The following is a 17,648-nucleotide window of genomic DNA, read 5'->3' as shown; positions in this document are numbered from 1 at the left end:
TAGTTAAAGGTTAAGAATGAATTTCTCCATTTTCCAAGTATGTGATTTCATAGGTTAAAATTTGTAACTAGATAGATTGTTTTCATTCAAGCAATAATAATAAAATTTTTATTTTTTTTGAAATTTGTATTATTTTCTATGTAAAATTATATTTGATTATTTTTCCTATATTTTTAAATGTATGAAATAACATTTCAAATGATTGCTACGTAGCTGTCTGCAGTCCTCTACATTACCCAGTTTAGGAGTTAAAAGGCTAAAAATTTTTCCCTAATTCAAAACTGTCAGCTAACTTATTCAATCTTTTCAATGTGCATTATTTTCCTCTACTGTATTTAAAAATTTCCTTATATACCAATGCCATTTTAAATTATGACTTATTTTTGCTTTGATATCCATGTTGTCCAGACTCTGTATTTACATTTATTGCTGTTTGTTTTTGTTTGCAATTAGAGATAAGTATTTGATAAACATTTATTGTTTAATAATATGCTTTTTTGGCTCATCTGTTATCTTGAATAAGCATTGTGTCGTTTCATATATTTACAGGCTCTTTTCATTTTTACAATCTATTTTATAAACTAGTTTTTTACCCCGTTTTAATATATGTCTATTTCTATGATTAGGAAAGTATCCTGTTGGTTTGTGTTGGCAAAGATGATGGACAGATTCTATGATTTTGTAATAACACTTAAGTTGAGGAAATGCTAATTGAATTAAATTAAGACTACCCTATCCTCTTTATAATATAGTTTAGAAAACACGTACATAATGTTATTACAAACATGTAATATGATCTATGGGCAAAAAGAAAGATTTAGACTACTTGCATTTGCCCTGCAATTTCCTTTTTATAATAGTGCGCATCGTATTTTATGTAAGACGTGGTCTGAAATAATATAACATAATCTTCTTGTTAATCGTGCCGTGTCAAAATACTATTTAATGTAAATATAGGAAATAAGACATGAATAGAGTATACCCAAAATGTGACCAGCTGTGTTTTCTTCCAAATAATTGATAGATATAATGGTCATAACTTATTTTGCTGAGCACTGCCATGTGTCAGACAATATTCAAAGGACTTTAGATACATAATTAACATAGTTTATCTTCACAAGATAACTTTTGGCTAGGTACTAGCAATATCTACAGGTTAATCTCACATATTGGTAAGCCATCTTTCTACTTTTTCAAGCAAAAACTTTAGACTGATTCTGGAATTTTCTTTTTATTTCATATATCTCATATCCAATCCATCAGTATATTATGATGATTCTAAATACAGAATATATTTAGAGTCTGACTACTTCTTAATACCTTCTCTGCTTCCACCCTGACCCAAGGAACCACCATCTCAGTCCTAGAATTATTGTTGCAGGCACCTAGCTTGTCTTTCTGTTTTGGCTTTATTCTTCTTGAATCTAATCTCCGTGAAAGAGCCAGAGGGACACTGTTAAGGGGGTTGGATCATATCACTTTCTTCACAGATCCTAAAAGACTTCTCATTGGCGCAAAACCCAAAACCTTTCTAAGAGCTCACTGGTCCAAAAGGATCTTGACCTTACTCCTCACCTCTATGAACTCATTCCTTGTTATTCTATTTGTCATGCTTACTTTGTTTCAACCACATGATCTCCTAACTTCCTGTACACATTAGTCCTGATGCTGCTTGAAATTTTTCCATTTTCTCTTCTTCATCCTGAAATTTCGTTTTTGTAGATAACTGCATGAAGTTTTTTTTTTTCTCTCTTCTTAATAAGAACATCCTTACCACCTTATTTAAAATTGTACCTGTTCCTATCCCTCCTTAATGCTTTGTTTTCCATAACAGTTATCTCCATCTAACATTTATATATTTAGCTCATGCCTTTTGTCTCTCGTCTGTCCCCCTATGTAAGCTCAATAAACATAGGATTTTTGCTTGCTTTGTTCAGTGTTGTACCCCCAGCACCTAGAACAGTGCCTCAATAAATGTATCTGAAAGCTGAATTTTACAGATGCTAAATCTCAGATACAGACAAGTTAATAACCGGTTCATGGTCATTCTAGCAGTTAAAGAACAAGTTCCGACCCAGACAGTCTAACTCTAGAGTTCATATTTTCAGTCACCACTCTACGATAGGACTTTTTTCTACAAAATTATACCACTATTATCAGAGTTGAAAAAATCGAATTTATTATTATATTAAGGAAAGTATTAAATAAATTCCCGGGGGCTGTTCAAAGATGCGTGTTGCTGGCAGACATTCTCTAGAGCTGCTGAGAGAGGACAATGTGATTTTGGCGACACTAGCTAAATCTTCTCAAACACACAGGGACAGCTCTATTTACCACAAGAATGATTATGTTAAAGAAAGAACAATTTATTATGTAATGGTATTGTTCTGGGTAGAGAATCTGTATTACTCGGGGTACAGGCTGTCCTGGTGTAACAAAGGGATTCAAAAACAGAGTGTCTCAACAAAGAAAAACGTCTCCTTGGTCATAACCTTGCAGAGTTTAGCTGACTAGGGTTTGTGGATGGCCTGTTTTTACAAGGTAATCCAGGGACCCAGGTTTCTTCTGTGTTATTGACCTATTGTCTCTCAGATGTTGTCCTCTTCTGCATCATTGAAGAGGCTTCACCCAGCGCTCTGTGCACATTCCAGGCTGAGAAAAAGGTGAGATCTTCACACTGGAAAAACAATTCCCAAGTTTTATTCGTACAGATGATTTATAAGGAATAATTCAATTTATTTAATAGATATAGGACTATTCATGTCACCCATTTCTTTTGATGTGAGCATCTTTAACCAGTTGTACATTTCATTTAATTAGCAGAATTATTAACAAAGAGTTGTTTATAATATTGTATTATCCTTTTAATGTGTGTGGGGACCAAACGATATCTCTTCTTTTATTTCTGATATTGGTAATGTGTGTCTTCTCTCTTCTCAGTGGTGACCATATGAATTATAATATGCATGTTTAGTATATCATAGTAGACCTAAAATAATATTGCAGCATAACATGTAATATAAGAATCATATATTAAAAGTAGTAAAGACCCAATTCTTCTCTCCCATTCTTTGTGCTATTTTTGTCTTATATTTACTTTTGTGTATGGTTTAAACTCATAATGCATCAGCATAGTTTGATTTTAGTCATTTATTTTTTAAAGAAATTAAAATTAAAAATCCAATATTGGCTACATTTAACTTCATTTTCACATTTTTGGTGTTATTTGTTTCTTTGTGTAGATCCATATTTCCTTCTGTTATCATATTTCTTTTGCCTAGAAAATTGTTGAGGCACAACTCTGCTGGTTAAAAATTATTTCAGTGTGTGTGCATGCACACATGTGTATGTGATTAAAGAATGCCCTTAAAAACATACAAAGATCAACAACAACAGCAACATCAAAACAAAAACTGTGTTAACAACAGAGATTAAAACCCTCTAGGTGTAAAGCTAAGAAAGATGCACAGGCACAACCTTGCCCCCAAATAAAAAAAATAATAATTCTAAGTGTATGTGTATTTATTTCATTTAAGTGTGAAGGAGAGAATAAGTTTCCAAAGAAACCCCATCTATTCAAAAAGATTATGTTAAAAAAGGAGAAATATTTTTAAAATATTCATCGGTAATAAAAGTATATCATAAAAATATATCATAGGGCAAACACACTAATTAAGAAAAGTCTGAAATATATTGATAAGAGTATATGTAAAATATAGAGAATATCAGAATGTGTACATGTAAAAAAATTGAGATTTCATAAAAAGAGTTGCTTGAGTTCAAGAAAGAGTTGGGGACCAAATCATTGCAGAAACGAACACTAATGTAGAAGTAGCACGAAAGTGAATGGACCACTGAATACTCTTTTTCCTGTATTGCTAAATTTGATTTGTGAGCATTTTGTTGAGTATTTTTACATCTATAGTCAAGAGTTATTAGTCCATTTACCATTGGTTTTCTTTTCTTGTGGTGTCTTTGTCTGGTTTTGTCAGGGTAACACTGACTTCATAGAATGAGTTGATGGGTTTTTTGGAAGAGTTTGTGAAGGATTGGTATTGATTCTTTTTAAATGTTTGGTGGAATTCACTAGTGAAACCATCTGGGCCTGAGCCCATTCCTCAGTTTCTACCCAAGATAACTGAAAACGTATGTTTACTTAAACACCTGCGTGAGAATGTTCATAAGTATTATGATCCTAGGCAAAGAGCAAAAATCCAAGTGACCATCAACTGATGAATGGATAAACAAATGTGGAATATCCATGCAATGGAATATAGTATGGCAATAAAAAGCGATGAAGTACTTATACACCCTACAACATGGATGGACCTAAAAACATTATTCTAAGCAAATAAGTCAGTCACAAAACACAACGTATTGTATGATATGATTCACATGAACTGTCCAAAATGGACAAATCTAGAGAGAGAGAAAATCTATAAAGACTCTCTAGTGGTTCCTAGATTTGGAAGTGGGACAATGGGGAATGTCTGCTAGCTGCTACGACGTTTCTTTTAGGAGTGATGAAAATGCACAGTGCTTTAAACTTACTAAACACAATGAATTATATATTTTGAACAGGTGATATTTATAGTATGTAAATTATTTCTGAAGAAAGTTCCTGCCAGTATATATCTTTAAATATTATTTACATTAGGGTTGGCCCCGTGGCTTAGCAGTTAAGTGTGCGCGCTCTGCTGCTGGTGGCCTGGTTCGGATCCCAGGCGTGCACCGATGCACCGCTTATCTGGCCATGCTGAGGCCACGTCCCACATACAGCAACTAGAAGGATGTGCAACTATCACATACAACTATCTACTGGGGCTTTGGGGGAAATAAATAAATTTTAAAAAATTAAAAAAAATATTATTTACATTAGATAAAGAAAAAAGTCATGTGAAAAATTTTTAAAAAGTGACTAGATCCCATAAAAACACAGTAAGGAAAACAGAATAAAGGAAGAATATAAAGACAAAGAAGACAGGACAAGCATATAATTTGTTCCTTCAAAGAAGAAAACCAAGCCAAAGAAATAGAAAAGGTATCACAAACTGTAATGCAGATTTTTCCCCTGAAATTAAAGAACACTTGAAACTTCCTATTGAAAAGATATAATGTGTTCTGGGTAAGCCGACAAGGAACGATCGATACTACATTACATTTGTTAAGGTTAATATTTCCTTATACAAAACCAGACCAAAAGATCTTGTTACTTTTAAGGGCTAGTGAAACAGCCCTTATCGTGTTTTTCACTGTACTTCACGGCAGGATAAAGTGGAGACAAGGAAACACAACAAGGGAGGAACATGAATGTCAGATGAAAGCAGCCAGACTGAGCGTCAGTCGCCAACGCCAACGTTTCTCACAGTAGGAAACCAAGAGGTTGCATCTAAAAACGTAGGGACAATGGAGATAATACAGAGAGAACCTTTAAAGCTAAATGTATTCCTAAAAAACAAAAACATTTTAAAAATAAATAAATAATGGTGTAAGGAGTGATGAAGACAGACCACAAAGGGAAAAACTTCATATATGTTTGTGTGTGTGTGTGTGGCTGCGTATGTAGGCACATATGTACATCTAAATGCATATGTGTGTATGATACATGTTTGTAACATGAACATTAGGACAAAGCTAAACTAATCTATGTTTAGCGACAATTGTAAACGCATCTAATACACCTTTAAAAAGAAAAGACTTTCAGTATAGTTTTTTAAAGCTAAATACATTACAAATTGTCGCAGAAAGTTAAAAATAAAAGTATAGGCAGATGTACACTTAGGCAATACCCATGCGAAGAGAGCATTGGCTGTAATTTTAATGTCAAGAAATACAGAATGCAGGAATATCAAATGCAGGAGTATCAAAGTAAACATAAAGGTATACTTTGTATTGACAGACTTTAACTCACAACAAAGACTCAAAAGTGTTACCTATGCAAACAGTAACATAGCAACAAATATTCTCAAGTTGAAAACTTCTCATACAGAAAATGCAAAGAGAGAAGTACACAGAATCATACTAACATTAGGAAAACCTAATACATCTCTATTAAACATTTTTAGTCAAGAAAATATTGAATACAACATAAAGACTTAAAGTACACATTCAATAAGATTATTTTTATAGATTAGAGTGCATTAAGCTTTGTCCAGAAACAAAAGAGAGTTCTCCTTCCTTTCAAATGTATGTGCAGCCGTATATTAGTGAAAACAAGATCTGAATATAGAATATTTAAAAATTTTATTCTCTTAAGAAATGAATAACAAATAAAAATAAACTCTCTAACTATTCCAGTTAGATATTTTCAAATAAGTTATTAAATAACTCCTAAGTTAAAGAGAAATAAGGAAAAAAACAGATACATTGATAATGAAAATATGACATATTAAAAAATGTGGGATGCCGCTCACACGGTGTTCATTGGAAAATCCATATCCAATTGAGACAGCTAGAAAAGAATAACAAAATAGGCTAATAGAAGGATGAAGAAAAATTTTAAAAGGAAAGAATAAACTAGAAATTCTAAACAACTAATATTTGAACAGAAAATGCTATTTGTTTACGTGTCCTTTAATTAAATTAAATAAACTGTTTTCCTAGTTTTCTATCTATGATATTTATTCATTGAGAGAATATTTATGAGTAACAATATGTGTCAGACATTGTTCTAGACTCTGGAAAATAGATTAGACGATAAATCATATATAAATTAAAATTCATATCATATAAAATAGTGAAAAGTACAATGGGTGCATTTAATAAAGAAGGAATGTGAGGAGATGTAAAGGTGGTAAATTGCATTATCATAATGTAGCCAATGAGATCCTGACTAAGAGGTAACATTTGAAGGAAGGAATCATGTGAGTAGCAGTGTGGAGAGCCTTTCAAACAGCAGAAAAGAAAGGCAGAAAAATTATGAGAGGAATGTATTGTGATTAGAGATGTTCTATATTTGTAATGTTGAGGTGTTATTTATACTTAATAATCTTACTTTACGGAAATGTCCTTAGGTTATACTCTGTGTGTTAAAGAGATTGTCCTATTGCAACTAAAGGTATTTCACACTCAAAAAAATATTAATGATAATGAAAGGAAGGAAGGACGGAAAGAAGGAAAATACAACCACGTATAATTAACTTTGAAGGAGACGTGACACGTCTTTGCCGTGAAAATGAGGTCTGCTGGAGGCAGGGCTAACATGAGCATAGGAGAGACTCTCTTCTGTACCCTGGTTCTTGGGCCTGGGCCCTGAGGACAGGCGGCATCTTCAAGGGCATCACAGAGAGGTAGGAGTCCAAGAAAGAGAGCTCAAGCTGAGTCAGGACCAGCCCTGTAGGGAAACCCATAAAGACGGCTGGGGCTTTGTTGTGGGAGGAGCCCAGTCTGCCGGAGACCTGTGCCTTATTCTCTGAAGTGTGCTTGTCTTTTCACATGCTTGAGTTTCAGTGTCATCTTGATAAATGCTAATGCCTAGTCTCTGTGTTCTGTGAGGAAATAAAGAATGGGTTCAGTGTCCACGCTTTGGATGAAATAATGAAATGGTAAAAGGGGAAGAAATGCACCCTCACAAACAGCATGGTAACAGCACCAGGAATCTGAACACATTTTCCGAGATCTCCTAACCACAGGGTGTAATTAGATTGCTGCCAGTGCATAGATCTGAGCGTGGAGCACAGTGCTTTGAACTGGAGTCTGATACCAACGACTCCATGGAAAGGGGTAAGGGAATAGGTCAGCCTAGTTTTATTATTGATTAGGTGGTATTGACTCAAGATTGTCAGATATAATTATAAAGTTACTTGTAATTGCCACCTGGGATCCTATCCAATTTGACTCATATTGAGATGAAAGTTACTACTATACATTTGAAAGAAAAGATTTATGTGTATATGTGACTCTGTGTGTGTAAATATATATATAATGTACACTGATATTTGTATATTGAAATCCTAACCCCTGTACCTCAGAATGTGACTATATTTGGAGATAAGGTCTTTATGAAAGTAATTAAGTTAAAATGAGGTCTTTAGGGTGGGCCCTAATCCTATATCACTGGTATGTTTATAAGAAGAAGATATTAGGACATGCACAGTAAAAGAGAAGAAAACAGGTGAAGACACAGGGGGAAGACTGCCATCTGCAAGCCAAGGAGCAAGGCCTCAGGAGAAACCAACCCTGCCTCCACCTTGATCTCAGACTTCTAGATTCTAGAACAGTGAGAAATAAATTTCTGTTGTTTAAGCCACTAGTCTGTGATATTTTGTTACAGCAGCCTTAACAAAATGACACAATCAGTATCAGCATATATGTATGTATATGTATGTGTGTATGTATGTGTCTGTATATCTGAGAATAAGTAGGAACCAAAGAGACTTCACAGTTTTTCTGCATGTGTGGAAACTGCACAGGTGGAGGTATAATTATGATTTTTATCTAAAAATGTCTAAGAATAGAAAGACACTAATAAAATAAAACATTTTTATCATAACTTGATATGGAGGCAATGCACATCATTCTTAATTTCTTTCAATTTAATGGTTAGTGTGAAAAATATATTTTATTAATACATCCAATTTTACCAAACACTCTTTTCATTGCCTCTTTTACATCTTTGTTCCTTAAACTGTAGATGATGTGATTCAGCCTGGGAATCACAATGGTGTAAAATATTGACACTATCATGTCATGGTCGGAAGAGTAGCTGGAACTTGTTCCCACATACGTGGAGAAGATTGTTCCATAATAAATTGACAGTCCAGTTAGATGAGAGCCACAAGTAGAAAAGACTTTTCGTCTCCCTTCAGCAGAATGCATCCTCAGAATGGCCACCAGAATGAAACCATAGGAGACCAGGACAATCAGGATAGTGACTGTCTCAATAATGCCCGTAAAGTAGGAGACTAGAAGCTGGTTCGTGTGAGTGTCGGAACAAGAAATGGCGAGGACAGGAGGGACATCACAGAAGACATGTCTAATTTCATCAGATGCACAGAAGGTTAGGGTAAATGTGGCCCCTGTTTGAACTGAAGCAGTCAGAATGCCACCACCATAGGAAGCAATGATGAGTGGCACATAGACCCTGGGTGACATGTTGACTGAATACAGCAGAGGGTTGTAGATTGCTACATAGCGATCATATGCCATTGCAGCCAAGAGAAAGCATTCTGTGGTCCCAAAAGTAACAGCGAGAAACATCTGTGCTGCACATTCCAGGAATGAAATAGCTATATTCTTTGACATAAAATCTACTAACATATTTGGAGTAACTACTGAGGAGAGGCCGGCACCCACAGATGATAACACACTCAGAATATAGTACATGGGGTTGTGGAGACAAGAATCCCCAATGACCAATACAGCCAGTCCTAAATTTCCCATCAGAGTAAACACGTAAATTGCCAGAAACACAGAGAATAAGATGATTTGCAGTTCAAACTTGTCTGTGAAGCCCTTCAGTACAAACATAGTAACTTCAGTGCCATTCTTCATGTTGACACCTCTTGGAACAAACTTGAAAATATTCCTAAAATTATAATTCATTTACTACAAAAAGAATAAATAATATTGTGACTCAGAGAAAGAGAACTATGTCCTCTTATTTATTTCTTGGCAATGCATAATTTCCTAGCAGCATATCAGGACACAGTAACAGGAAGCTGAGTCAAAGGTTGATGCCGCTCACTACAGAATCAAATGGAAGATTTGAGTTTTCACTTGCTGGCTCGACTCATGTCATTGCTAAAACCATCAAGTCAAATGGTTAATTTAACACTGAATTTTATTAGCTGTTTTCCTATTAAATCACATTAAAACACAAAGTGAACAGCTAAAAAAATTTTTCTTATGTAATTGTGACATTAATGTTTATCTCAATACAATAGAATAAACATTGAAGGACAAATTATATTAAAATTTATTTTTAAAATACCCTCAAATATTGAATGTGCTGTATAGATTTGTTTGACAGACTAACACTCCAGCAAACTGTAACATTTTATGAGTTAATTTGTCTAAAAATTTTCCAACTCCATTAGGTTATTCTGAAAAGAACTAATTAAGATATTTTTAAGATGGACCATGATTAATTACAAAATCATATGACCGCTTTTGTTTCATTTAATTTCTTTTCAAATACTTAGCATCATTTTATCATTTTGGGGTAAATATTTTGTCATTAGTATTGTTTTTGGAAGCCTAACTCTTGATTTATATTTTTCTACTTTCTCAAGATTCTGTGCTAAAAATGAGAGAATTATAGAAAAAAATAAAAAATATGATTTTTCTTTCAGAGTATTACACTTGATTATATATTGTTATATTTTGGATTCAGTGAAATAACAAGTAACTATTATCTAAAAGTAACAAATAAGATCATAGAGATCAGTAATTAAAAATATAACAACAAAAAACAATCTTTGCTTCTAGACATAAAACTTAGCATTTAATCATTTAATAGTAAATAAATAGCAAAAAATTAAAATTAGAAGGTACAGAAAAAATCATTCCTGCACAGTCCTATGGTTAACCAAATTAGGAGTCACAGTGTTAGCTGAACCTGAATTCAAAATTCCATTATATATAATATAATATAACACTAGCTGGAGGATAAATTTTATTCAATTATTTGTTACAGCTATTTATTTTATTTTTTATATATACACCCATAGAAAATGTGAGTCAGTATTGAGGGCACATAATCTGCTGCAAATAATATTAAATACTCTATTATTTAAATCCATAATGTAAGTCAAGCTCCAGCTTCAATACATTGACATGGAACCCACCAGTAGGAGAAAGTCATTTGGATTTGAAATAGTGATGGAAGAAGAAGAAAGCACAGACCAACAATCTTCTGGGAAACACAAAGTCAAGATTCCCTAGAGGAATCACGATATCAGGAGAAAATATTTTCACAGAATTTTTGGAAAGATTAAAGGCAGAGAAAACAAGAAATACGTATATGAGACACCAGAGAAGGCAGAATTTAGTTGACTCTTATGTATTGGAAACAAGTTACAACAAAACAAATTAGGGTGCTCAAACCACTTATTCTAAATAACTGAATATTTTTGAGTGGCTCTAATACTATAAGATGCTTTTAAATATATCATTTAATTAGAAAAATCCTTAATGAATTGATTGGAAAACCCCCAATATATTTTTCTTATTTTAAAAATGCCATGGGGACGGATGGCATGAATATCAACCAACGGGAGCTTCACACAAGAGTTTATGTAGACAAGATCAAAAGAAAAATAAAAGAAATAAAAAACAAACTTTGATGGATATAGTGAAATCAATCTCTGTTTTAATGCAATTAGGAGTCACAAGAAAAAGTTCAAACCTGATAAAAAAATGAAAAGCAATAGGGTATACATATATACGAGGAAGCCATGTGATTTAAAACTAATTCAGCCTGACCTTGTTTTTCCAAAACGGCCTGATGTGACCTGTTGAGTGTGCCTTGTACATTTGCTTTTAAATATTTAGTGTCCAAAAGACAAGAATGATGCCCCTAAAGATAGGGGTATAACCTTCCCCATATGGGCATTTTCTTTAGGATAAGCATCTCTCTCTAAATGAAGGATTAATTGCTGACCTGCTGTGCTCACCTTGTGACCACTCATCTTGTGACCACCAGCTTGCTGTATTCACCAATCTGCTGTTCCAGCAAAGCAAGCTTGGGACTATTGTAAAAGGGACATTCCTATTGTATCTGATGTATGCTCTTTGTTCCAAGACAGTATATAACCACTCTGTACACCCCACTTCTTTGATGCCCTTCCTTCCTTGGGGAAGGAAGGCCTCGGGCTAGTCCTCAGATCTGGCTCATAAAAAACTCACCCCAATTTTGACTTATAGATTGGTTATGGATTGTGTCAACAAGCCCAGTACAATTCTCGGCACCAGTTCGGTGATAACCTGGTACAAGGAAAATTGCATAGGATTTAGAATCTGAAAGTTTCTAATACTAATAATACATAATTAAAAGCCACCTGTCAGATTAGACTTTCCCTCCAAAGTTTACTCCTCTTTCAAATAGCAATAAATTTAAATGACAGAGCAGACACAATAAGACACAGGCAAACAGACTAATTAAATATGTGCAACAATGAATATTTAAAGCAATTTCCTTTAAATATGTCCATTTTTGGTATAAATGTAAGATGCCCATATAATTGGAACTTTTGTCATCACATGTATTTACTTTTAAATCTAGCAAATATTGGGCCACAACACTAATATTATAACTAAATTATTGAAAAACATAGTTAACCAGAGACTTGAACTAGATATTTCATTCTTTAGCTACATGTAATAAATATTTTGTGATTATTAATATGCACTTAAACATTCTTTTGTCAGATTACAACTAATGAATTAAACTGTGATTATGATTTTTCCTCTGTGCACTCTTTAAGTGTCTGGATTAGAGAATAAGGAGTTTTGTGAATTGCATGATCTGTAAATGTAAAAACAAAACGAAAAACACAAAAACACACACAGATCACCACAATTCCATTTGCCACATTGCAGAGGGATTAATTTTACATTGGATGAATAAGATAATGAAAAATTACAATGTTAAATACTTCAATTAAATTTCTCTTGAAACCGTCATTTCTGTTAGATGGACGTGACTAAATCAACATTAGTACATATTGAAAGGACTTAGAATTAAAAAGAGAAAATGACTACGATTCTTGAAGAATTTAATAATACAGAATTATCTTTTAGAATTTATGGAAAGCCACTTCTATAACTTTAACAGAAGGTAGAGTACTTCAAATATCTTGGGCTCCATTTTGAAACGTTAAGTTTGCAAAGGACGAGAGAGATAACAGCCACTTCTGGAGCTGTAGGGATGGACTTCTGCTCACGTTATTTTTCTTCACCTTTGTAGCGACTCCCACAGCTAGGAAGTGCCACAGCCGAGATTCAATGCTAGTTCTCTCTCATGGTGCGTGCACTTTTCACCAGTTTTTACTGCCTCTTATAATAATGCCTCATCCTGCAACAGACTTGCCCCCTCACCCCCTCACTAAAATACAGCAAAACATAATCTTTGTTGTATTTGGATATTTTTTAAGCCATTAAGACTAGAAACATTATGAAATAAGTAGTAATCTGAAGTTGCTTCTACATTACATAGCTAGCAAAATAAACTTAAAAGTATTATTGATTAGTTTTTCATTATACCAAATATAAGCCCCCAGATAGTTGAATTGGTCAAATATTGTCTTGCCCTCTACTGATAAATATCCTGATTGTTTTACTTTGAACTGCTCTGTCTTCTTCCATCAGAAAAATGAAAACATACACTCTGTTTGGTGCATTCTCCTTACTTCTACAAACATACATTTGATGTTTTCTATTTTCTTTGTTTTATCCCAGGAAGTATTGTTTTTCAATTCTTAGACTCTGCATAAATCAGATTGTGATGGATACATTCTATTCACCTACGCAATGGGCAACAACTAAAGGGGTTAGTACTGAGGATTTCATGACACATTTGACCTTGATATTTAGGTCCCATGTCCTAAAATATTCCGACAATGATCTGAAATTTTCTCTTACCTGTGGAACGGCAAAGGCAGGTTTAGATATACTATGAGTATGACTAATTTAAATTGTTTATATTCACCTACTCAGCTCTTGATAAAACCCAAAGGAGATGCCCAAAGGGGAATATGCCCCAATTATCTTCTGGTTCAAAATATCAACATGATGATTTACTCAATAATAAAGAAGTAAATGTTTCTGGAATACTGTACTACATGTTGATATTTATAAAATGAATAAAGTTGTTTGGCCTCTGGTTTAAAATGATGCCTTAAGAAAAAATATGTGTTTTGACACTACATAAGAAATCTTAGGATATGAGAGATACTTTTACATCATGGCTCTGACACTGGGTTAGCACTAACTTTTCTGAGAATCGATGTCCTCATTCTGGTAATATAAGCCATTTTATATTGCAACAAGTCAGTAAGTATGGCAAACTATAATAATGTAAAACCATGATATATCTCTTGCAGAATCTAGCAGAATGGATTTATAGTCAATCAAATTCATTACACTTTTACTCTATTCAAATTATAAAATGTGTGGTTTAAGTGAATAAAGTATACATTTTGAGTTTATTGGAAGATTATTATTCAAGGTAATTAGAAAAGTCCAAAAAGGCCCCAGAAACATGGGGGACTCATCAAAAGTTTAAAGCTCTGTAGGACTTTATAAATCGTGTAATTTTGTGAATCCTGAAGACAGCTGAGATTAAATGAAAAATATCTATCAATCAATTGACTGATAGATGGATATACACACACACAATAAACACACACACACACGCCTAGGACCAAAATAGAGAAATTTAACGTTGGTAGAAAAGGGAGGCCCAGTAGAAGTTTAATTTTTCTTCAATTTTCCAGATGCTCCCTACCCCCACCCAGACTCCATCAGAATGTCACAGGGACTGTGAGAGACTGAGATGGTGCTATGGGTCACTGAGGATCTCAGAAATATGCAGCATGTAGTCCCCTGAAAAACAGGGCTTCACCTAGAGGAAGAAAATGCTGAGAAGAATGTCAGAGGAGTAGGGCAGATACACTAGGAAGGACAGTTTCAACAGGGAGGGGGTTTCTGGAACGTGTAGGACTCAGAAAGTACTGTTATAGCGACATATAATGTCTAGGTGCAGAGTCCTCTTTGGAAGGCAGGATCTGTTTAGACACAGGAAACAGCAGGTAAAAAGTACTCTTGAGTCAAGCTTAGCTCTGAGAGTTAAAGTAGCTAGTGGATCATATTTTAAGGCCATCAAAACAACATGAGAGTGATTCCTTGAGCATGAAACTGGAAAAGCAACCTTGATATATCTCCAGCTACATATGTACCTCCTTCTGATAGTGAAAATCCCCATCATATTTACACATGGAATGAACAAAAAGATTACTATTGGACTCCATTGCATGATGTTTAAATTGCAAAAAAATAACCAAATAATGTTCCAAATATTATTAGAATTAGTGCATAAAATAAGGCCATAAAGCAATCAAACGAATGTATTAAATATATTTTAAAACCACATAAATTAAAAAATTTTTAAATGACTAAATCTTCAAGAAAATCAAATGTCAGAAATGAGCTGACTAGACATCAGGAGGATGTGAAAAGATGATTCAGAGAACTCAAAATAATAAACCAAAAAATAGAAATAAAATAAAAATTCAGAAATCAAGAGTAATTTAGTAAAATACAAGAGTGAGTAGTCACTATAGGAAGTATACTTAAGGAAAGAGAATATAGAGAGATACGAAAACAAATCAATTTCAAGTAAAGAAAGAAAATTAAGATTTCATAGAAACTGACACACCTAAAAGTATCAAACAATTTTCAAAATGTTAAAAACAACTTATACAAACATAAAATTAACACATGGCAATACTTTATAACTATCTCATTAATAAGTCTATCAGCAAAAGGACAGACTGATAAAAAGAACATCGAAGTAACAGGGGCTTACAGAGTGTATCAGAAGTCAAAACGAAATAAGATTTGATTCCTTTTTAATTTTATTGAAGAAAATATACATAAAGAAAAGCACATATTTCATAATTGTACATCTTGATGAATTTTCAACTGAACAGAACCCTGTAAACAAAATCCAGACTAAGAAGTAGAACCTTGGCGGCACTCAGAGCCTCCCTCATTCTGTCTTCTAATCGCTATCTCCCCTGCAAAGGTCACCCTATTCTGAAGCAGAGATTAATTTAGGTAATAGTTTTTTAAAGTCAGGGCTATTGGATTTTAATATAAATACAGAAAATCTACCATCTATAGGTACCAGTATGTGAATTTTAGTAGACACATACAATTGTTCAACCACAATCATATTATAAAACATTTCTGTTACCCTAAGAAAAACCCCCTCTCATCGCTTTGTAGTCTGTCACCTCCCTTACCTCCAGCTCTGGCAACAACAGATGTGTCAGATGTGTTCTCCATTGTTACAATTCCGCCTCATCCAGAATGTGATATAGGTGGAATTACATTGCAGGTGAGCTTTTGAGTTTGCCTTCTTCCACTTAGGATGTATTTGAGATCCATCTTTGTAGTTGAAAATACCAGCATTTGTTCTTATTAATTGCTGAATAGTTCCATCGTAAAGATGTACCACAGTTAGTCTATCCACTCAGCAGTTGAAGGATTGTTGCATTACTTTTAGTTTTAGAATATAGGGAGTGGAGCTGTTATAAATACTGGCATACAGGTTCTTGTGTAGATGTATGCTTCCTTTTATCTGGGGCAATGACACAGTGTGTTATTGCTGGGTCAGCTGCGCTATTTTGTTTTCCTACCAGCGAGAGATGAGAGCTCCAGTTGTTCTGCACTCTCGTGAGCACTTTGTATTGTCATTTATTATTATACTTTTAAAACTGCAGTCATTCTGATGCATGGGATCAGATTGTGGTTTTAAATTGTACTTCACTAATTGCAAACGGTGTCGAACATTTTTTTAATGTGCTTAGTTGCAATCTGTGTATCTTCTCTGTTGAAGTGTCTGTTCAAGTTTGTTTCCATTTTTTATTGTTTATATTTTCTTTTGTTTTCATATTGTTGAGTTTTTGGAGTTCTTTATATATTCTACATTCATGTTCTTTATTAAATAGCTCTTTAGCAAATATTTTGTACAAGTCTGTGGTTTGTCTGTTCATTCCTTCAACAGTGTCTTTCACAAAGCAGATTTTAAATGTAATGAAGTACAATTTATTATTTTTTGCTCCAATGGCTCGTTGCATTTTCTGTTTTGTACAAAAATTAGTGACTCACCCATGGTAACACAAATGTTATATTTTTTTCTCCAGAAATGTTAGAGTATTAGGTTTTATATTAAGGTCTAAGATTAATTTTTAGACAACTTTTATATATGATGCAAAGAATGAGTCCATGTCTCTTTTTTGTGGTTTCAGGCTACTCAACATATTCAGCATCATTAAAAAAAACAAAACAAAACTATCCGTCTTCCACGGATTTTCCTTAGCAACTTTGTCACAAATCAATTGACTATATTGTGTGACTCTACTGCTGAAGAGTCTATTCTATTTCATTGATCAAGATGTCTATCTTTTCACCAACGCCACACTCTCTTGATTATTTTAGCTTTGTGTTAAATCTTGAAATCAAATTATGTAGGTCCTACTTTGTTCTTCTTTTTCAAAATTTCTTTGACTATCTTAGTTCCTTTGCTTTTTTTGTAAATTGCAGAATTACTTTGTCAATTTCTACAAAAAATGCTTATTTAATTTTAACTAGGGTTGCATTGAATATACAGATAATTTGAGATTGTATTTAATTAATGGATCCTTTGTTCACAATTTTGCTGTTTATCAGCATCATCTGTCTTTCTTTCTTTCTTTCCTTCCTTCTTTCTTTTATTTTTTTATTTATTTATTTTTTTAATTTTTATTTATTTATTTTTCCCCCAAAGCCCCAGTAGATAGCTGTGTGTCATAGCTGCACATCCTTCTAGTTGCTGTATGTGGGACACAGCCTCAGCATGGCCGGAGAAGCAGTGCGTTGGTGCACGCCCGGGATCCGAACCCGGGTTGCCAGTAGCGGAGCGTGCGCACTTAACCACTAAGCCA

At 33.8% G+C, this 17,648-nt stretch overlaps 2 protein-coding genes across 2 annotated transcripts in view; both read right to left on the bottom strand.

The window, feature by feature from the left end:
* LOC101407136 (olfactory receptor 5AP2) overlaps positions 1-17,648 on the bottom strand; it is a 508,331-nt gene that overhangs the window by 235,428 nt on the left and 255,255 nt on the right. The gene's annotated exons all lie outside the window — the stretch shown is intronic.
* On the bottom strand, positions 8,542-16,718 carry LOC101400236 (olfactory receptor 5T2-like). Its single transcript, XM_004443843.3, has 2 exons — positions 16,696-16,718; positions 8,542-9,526 (listed from the first exon to the last, which is right to left on the bottom strand). Exons 1-2 carry the CDS (start codon positions 16,716-16,718, stop codon positions 8,542-8,544), a joined length of 1,008 nt encoding a protein of 335 aa, XP_004443900.2.

Source organism: Ceratotherium simum, chromosome 34 (assembly GCF_057802395.1).
Source record: "Ceratotherium simum simum isolate JZ-2026a chromosome 34, ASM5780239v1, whole genome shotgun sequence".
NCBI classification, from domain to species: Eukaryota; Metazoa; Chordata; class Mammalia; order Perissodactyla; family Rhinocerotidae; genus Ceratotherium; species Ceratotherium simum.
The sequence above is the reverse complement of the archived record's forward strand: the minus strand, read 5'-3'. Positions and strand labels throughout refer to the sequence as shown.